At 61.0% G+C, this 6801-nt stretch overlaps 1 protein-coding gene across 1 annotated transcript in view; it reads right to left on the bottom strand.

Moving 5' to 3' along the window:
* ZC3H3 (zinc finger CCCH-type containing 3) overlaps positions 1-5912 on the bottom strand; it is a 105337-nt gene extending 99425 nt beyond the window's left edge. Inside the window, exons 1-3 of the mRNA XM_011938075.1 lie at positions 5819-5912; positions 2387-3704; positions 638-834 (exon numbers count right to left, since the gene is read on the bottom strand). Of these exons, the coding sequence (XP_011793465.1) occupies positions 638-834; positions 2387-3704; positions 5819-5906 (1603 nt within the window). The 5' untranslated portion in view covers positions 5907-5912. The remainder of the gene's footprint in view (positions 1-637; positions 835-2386; positions 3705-5818) is intronic.
* Positions 5913-6801: the final 889 nt, after the last annotated feature.

Genomic DNA, 6801 nt, shown 5'->3' with positions numbered 1-6801 from the left:
GCTCAGACCACTTCCCTGCAGGCCGGGACCTTCCCCGGCCGCCACAGGCGCTCAGACCACTTCTCTGCAGGCTGGGGCCTTCCCCGGCCACCACAGGGGCTCTCAGGAGCTCAGACCACTTCTCTCCAGGCGGAACCGGGTGCACTCAGAGTGGTACGGCGGGATACCAGACCAATTCTTTCAGGCCACTCAAAACACACAGTACCATGTGACACTCAGAAAGGGCAGGGCAGGTAGACCTGCAGCCCCAGCCAGCCCAGCACAGAAGGGCCCTGGAGGAGGCAGAGGCCTGGGGGTGCCCACGCAGCACAAGTGAGGGCTTCGCCCCTGTCTAAGGGCTCAGCAGCCGCCGCCCTCTCCTCCCTCAGGAGGGACGCAGTGGGTCCACACCAAGAGACACACAGAAGAGGCCACAGCGCCTGCCTAGCAGCACATCCCACAGCCAGACTGCAGGGCGCAGCACCCGGGCCCTCTCCTCTACCCGCCAGCCCACCACCACCGTCTGCCAGGCAGTGCCCTCCCAGCCAGGGCCTCTAACAGCATGAGGCAGGGAAGGTGCCCATGGCTCCTAACAGGCCAGCAGATCCAGTGCAAGCATGCCCAGCCCCAGTACCCAGCGCCTCTGCTCCCAGCATACCTTCCTTGGTGGGGAGGTGGGCCCGGCTCGGTGGCAGGCGGCACAGTCGGTGTGTGGTGACCTGTACCAGGCCTTTGTTGGGGGTTTTCTTCAGGACAGGGCTGCTCTTCCCCCGGAGGGCCTGTCTCCGCCGGAGGCTGAGGTGGCTCTTGGCGGTGGTGGCAGGTGAGGGGCTGCCTTTCTTGTCTCCAGGAAGGCTGTGGAGACAAAAGACAGGCAGCTCTCAACAAGCCCTGGGGGTTCTGCCCACCTACCCTTCCTCACCAGGACCCGAGGAGCATGGGAGCAGCTCCTGAAGGCCAGGACCCGGCCACATCGGGTCCTGTCTGGACCTGGCCTCCCTCACCCCATGGCAGCTCTGCTCACCCTTCACAGCCAGGCTGAGGCGGCAGGCTTGGATCCACAATCCCAGATGACCCCAGAACTAGGGCAGGCTACCATGCTCCCAGGGAGAACAGAGGGGCCTCAGCGCTCCGTCCCCACACATGTCCACCCCTTCTCCATCTACCCAGGCCAGAGGAGCCGCTGCATGGGGCAAAGGGAAGGGCCAACATCCCTGAGGAGAGCGGTCACCGGCCCCACGTGGCCTTCCGAGCCCCTCAGTAAGGGGGCAGCTTCTCCACACTCCCTCTCACACTTCCTGGACAGAGGGAGCTGCCAGCATGGTTTAGAGCAGAGCTGCCACCGAGAAACAGCCAGGAATGGGAGACAGGTGCCCACGTGCCTCAAGACAGCACCTGTCTGGGGGACCAGGGCCAGAGAGAATGAGCTACACGACCCAGCGACCTAGACCAGGCAGCAGGGGTGCGCAGCAAGGAGGTGCCTTCCAAGACAGTACGCGCCACTGTGTCTGACGACGGAAGGCAGGACCTCCACCCTCTGCCCAGCAGGTGCAGCCGCCACCTTAGCTGCCAACCTGATAGAGTCCCTGAGCCCAGACCAAGCACTGCGCCATGACACCATATCTGAGTCTCATCACAAGTCCGCAAGGGTGGAGGCTGGGAGAGAAGTGTGCCAAGCAAGTGAGTGACTCCGCCTGGCTGCCTGGCCAAGGGGGCTGGGACCTAACACCAATCTGCTCGCCCTGGGACCAGAGGCCAACCGCAGCCTCAGCACTCTGCGAGGCAGGCCACAGAGCCCAAAGCCAGGAATGCCCAAGGAGACTCCCGCCTACCAGCAGCCCCTGGCCCCCGCCCATCAGCCCAGCTGGAGCAGTCCTCAGCCTGGGGGCCAGCAAAGGCCAGGTCTCCTGGAGCCCAAGCCCTAGACACAGGGCAGGAAGGAAAGACCAGACACCCCTGGCAGGGCCCAGAGCCCTGGTCCACCTCCCAGCACAGACCTGGGGCTGGCAGCTCCAGGCCAGGGGCAGACACCTGCTCTCACTGTCTCACCATCCCCCTGGGGACACATGGACCCTGGGCTGGTCCCTGGGAGCTACTCCCCCTGCGCCTGGCCTGGCACAAAGCCTTCCCTCTGCGAACCCTGTGCAACTGAAATGGAAGCTGCTCGTCTCTCACCAGCAGGAGAAAGGACGGGCTTGCCAGCAGCGTGAGGGGCGGGAAACCTGCCCCCTAAGTCTGTGCCCCAGGCTAGCCCAAACCACCACAGCAGCACTTCCTGCCGCATTTCTTGCTGGAAATGTGAACCCAACTGCAGGCAAGGCTCCGAGCTCAGCAGCTCTATCAGGGATGCCAAACAAACCCTCCTAACAGCCCCTCACACTGCACCGCAGCCGGCCGAGATGCCCACCTCGTACTGCCCCGCCTCCGGATGATCTTGGTGCGGCTCTTCACTTTGTAGGCCGAGAGAGGGGTCTCCCCAGAGACGAGCTTCGAGCCACTGAGTCCTACGGCTGGTCTGTCCCCCGGCGGGGACCTAGACAGGACTGGGGAGAGCTGGGAGGCATGGTCCTTGCTGCCAGCCTCTGACTGCCAACGGAAGGAGGAAGAGGAGGAGGCAGACGGACTGGAGGCCTTCCACTTGTACTTGCTGGGGGCAGACCCTGGCTTGGAGGACGTGGCTGGCTTCCTGGGCTTGGGCTCTGGGTCAGCTATGAGCTGTGGCTTCTCCACTTTGTTTGCCGTGCCAGCGGGGACCTTGCACACATTCTCTGCAGCCACTCTGGGACTGAGGGCCCTCCGAGCAGCCCGGGGACTCTTCGCAGAGGCAGCCACCCATTTGTAGTTGTTTTTCCGGAACTTGTTAGTTCGACAGGTCACAACCAGCGAGGCCTCCCGGGCCTGCCTGGGTCCTGAGGCCAGTCTGGCTGGGCTCACCACTAAGCCCGACGGAACTGGCTGATCTGCGTGGCCAGCATCTACTCTCCTGTCCCCAGGGAGCTGTGGAGCACAGCTGGCCACGGAATGAGAACCCAGCTTCCGGCTCGGGGCCACGCCAGTGCGTGGGGGCAGAGCAGAGGATGGGAAGCTCGCCTTGATAGCAATCACGCTCTCACTGACGGTCCAGCGGGGCTCCCGGGGGCTGTCGCCCACACTGCCCACTGATTTCACCACCCTGGGCTTACCGGCCTCCTTCTGGCAGACCAGAAGAGGATCTTCCACACTGCAGGTTCCCCTGATTCTTGCTGGTCTCGAGGGCTGCAGCTGTCCCCGAGGGGGCTCACCTTCACCTTCCCGGGGCCTTGGGTCACTCCAGGGGGTGTCCTCATATTCTTCCAAAGAGCCCCGCTGGGCCCCTGAAGCACCGGCAGAGCCAGACTTTGATGGTGGTTTAACTTTGATGACCACGTTCTGACCTTGATTGAGCTGGACCTGTCTCCCAAGGATGTGCTGCTGCGGGACAGGAGCCTGGCCCCCCCGGGCCCCGTGCAACGGCCGCACAGCAGGGTCGGCAGGTGGGTCTGAGGGTCCCGGGGGCCGATTCACGAGGGAGTATTTCTTGCGCCACGAAGGCCCATGGTGTGAGGAGTAGCCCCTCCGGCTTGGACGAGGGTAGCGGGCACTGAAGGCCCTGCCACTGTGGTGAGCGGGTGGCTGCCACCCAGAAGCTGCTGGGGTACCAGGGGCTGAGGCATTGCCATGGAGGGCTTTGTAGTCATCAATTAGACCTGAGGAGACAGAACCGCAGGCTCAGTTAGCCAGAGGGTAACCGTAACAATCATGACTGCCCTAGAAGGGCATCAGCTGGCAAGATACCCCCAGAGCTCATCTCACTTCTGAGCCCCTGCCGGTTTCCGGAGGCACAGCTCCCAGCACCGGGGACTCACTGACAACTCAGTCCGCGTCACCTGGGCCTGTCACTTCTATGAGACTTTTCTCCAACAGCTCCACTTCAATCCTACTTCCACCTGCTTAACACAAAAATGAGCCATGTGGTACAACCCTTATCGGATGGTCTGCTGAGTCCACAGTCCTTTGATGAGAAGTATCACTCAGTCTGAAGAGAACCGCAACGATCCCCTCTGCACTTTTTGAATCAGAGGGGACAAGTCGGCCGCACAGGCCCTCTGGCTTGCCTACAGATGGAAAGGAGTCACTCCACCAAGGGTAACAGAACTGACACTCCTGAGGACGCGATGCCTGACAACAGGAAAAAAGAATACTAGGAGCAGAGGCCATTGCCCTGCCAGATGTCATAGTCTTCCCTGCAGAAGAGGAGAGAGCAATGGGCTAGAGTCCTACTGCAGTAAACTGACACAATCACAGGACTTTCCAAATAAGTCCCTGGATAGCTATCCCGGTGCAGGAGGGCCAGGAACACAGGCAAGGGCAGCAGCAGCCAGCGATGCTCTGACTCAACCAGCAAACCAGCAGCAGCCAGCCTCCCAGTTATCAGCATTCCCCCACCACAGGCCCTGCCCCTGGGGGCACAGAAAGCCATGTCCAGACGTGGTGACATCCCAGAGCAGGTGTGATGGGAGCCCAAGAAGTGTCCCCAGGTGGGAGGCAGTCCACCTGGCCTCTTATCCATACACACTTTCCCAATCCTTAAGTCTTCCCTTTGTGAGAGTAAAAGCAAAAAGGAATTTTTATTTTTATTAGTTTTTTTTGTTTGGTTGCTTTTGGCTTTTTATTTGAGATGTGGCTTTTCTCTGCTGCCCAGGCTGGAGTGCGGTGGCCCAATCACAGCTCACTGCAGCCGGGACCTGCTGGGCACAAGCGAACCTTCCACCTCTGAGTAGCTGGGACTACAGGCGCAAGCCACCACACCCATTTCATTTTGAAAAATTTCTCTGTAGAGACGGGGTCTCGTCATGTTGCCCAGGATGGTCTCAAACTCCCGGGCTCAAGCAATCCTACCATGGCCTCCCAAAGTGCTGGGATTACAGGCGTGGGCCATTGCGTCCGTACATGGATTTTTTTTTTTTAAGTTTAGAAACACCAGTTTGGGTTTTTTAATGTTTAAGTGTGGAAGCTGAAGCCTGTTGAGTCTGCGCCTGAAATGGCAAGGGAGGTGTGACTGTTTGGAGAAAGGCGGCATCAAAACCGGGCGTCGAGGCTGGGAGCGGTGGCTCATGCCTGTAATCCCAGCAGTTTGGGAAGCCCAGGTGGGTGGATTACCTGAGGTCGCGAGTTAGAGACCAACCTGGCCAACATGGTGAAATCCCGTCTCTACTCAAAATACAAAAATCAGCCGGGCGTTGTGGCGCATATCTGTAGTCCCACCGACTCGGGAGGCTGAGGCAGGAGAATCGCTTGAACCCGGGATGCGGAGGTTGCAGTGAGCCGAGATAGCGTCACTGCACCCCGGCCTGGGTAACAGAGCAAGACTCTGTCTCAAACAAACAAACAAACAAAACAAAACAAAACGGGCGTCAAGGAAGGAACCCGCGTGCGCCCGGAGCCTGCTCTGCCAAAATGAGCTACGAACCAGTCCCAGTCCCGCAGTGGGGCGCGGGGAGCGAGGGTGGGCGCCGAGGGACTCGACAGACCATGGTGGTGGGGAGGGCCGCCGCCTCCCGCGGGTTACTAAGCGACGGCCCTGCCTCCACCCTATGCAGCCCCTGCAGGGCCGGCACCGCTCCCTCCACAAAGCTGGAGCCGGGGACTGACCCGGGCCCTGAGCCGGCCCACAAGTCCTGGCGGACCCTACCGTTCCCCACCCCAGCCGCCACCAGGAACACGAGGGCGGTGAGCGACCCCTTCGACGAGGCGGACAGAGACCCGCCGCGAGGTGAGGGGGAAAGAAGGGGACTCGCGTCCCGGCCCCGGCCGGACCTACCCTGCAGGAGACGGATCTGCCGCCGTAATATCTCCTTTTCCTCCATCTCCCAAGTCCGCGACGCCCGGCCAAGCCCCCGCAACGTCATCTCTTCGCGACCTTTTCTCGCTGGCGGGGCGGGGCGGGCCGGGGCGGAGCCGCGGGGAGCAGGCCCGGATGTCTGCCGGCTGCAGACGACCCGCCGTCGCCCTGGCAACGGCAGCGAGGAGGCGGAGCCGCGCACGCGCAGAGCGAGGCGGGGACGCCACTAGTGAGCGTCGGGAAGTAGCCTGCTTGCCGCTGGGAAGGGGCGGTTCGGACTCTGGGAGGCCGCGCGGCCCAGCTTGTGCAGTCCGGGATCGGGTTCCCTTGGGAGACTGGGCGAGGGGCGAGACCTGGGGCCCTCCCAGCCCATACCGCAGTTCCTTCCCACAGTCCCTGCGTTTCATTTCGCCCCAGTTGAGAGTTGGGGGTCTACAGGGGGACCCCATGGGAGAAGGGCCAGTTAACAGTTACTCTTGACCCACGAGGGTCTGTGAAATCTCTTACTGTGGCCAGAGGAGAAGACATCGGAGAGCAAGTTTCCCTGGGTAGACATGTGGAACCTCTGAAAACATGAACGTTTTTGGTTCGTCAGTGGAAACATGTACAAGTGCGCTGTTGGTGGGAATGTAAATGGCGCAGCACCGCAGAAAACTGTGGAGATTCCACTAAAGGTTAAAAGTAGAACAACCGGATATGAGGGCGATCTGGCTGCGACACCCGTCATCCCACTGATCGCCAGGGTTGATTCGGCTGATCTGGCTGGCGAGGCCAGTGTCCCGTTCCTTCCTCACTGTTTCCTGTGCCTCCCTCCCAAAGCTGCGGCTCAATCGAAGAGGACGACCATACCCAAGAGAGGAGTTGGGCTCCCCTACTAGAACCTCCAAACAAGTTCTCAAGGTCCATTTGTAGGAGAATGTAGGGTAGTCAAGCTTCCAAGATTCCAGACACATGAGGCGCTG

This window comes from Colobus angolensis, unplaced genomic scaffold (genome assembly GCF_000951035.1).
Source record: "Colobus angolensis palliatus isolate OR3802 unplaced genomic scaffold, Cang.pa_1.0 Scaffold17, whole genome shotgun sequence".
Taxonomy (NCBI): Eukaryota; Metazoa; Chordata; class Mammalia; order Primates; family Cercopithecidae; genus Colobus; species Colobus angolensis.
Note: the sequence above shows the minus strand (reverse complement) of the source record. Positions and strands in the feature narration are given on the sequence as shown.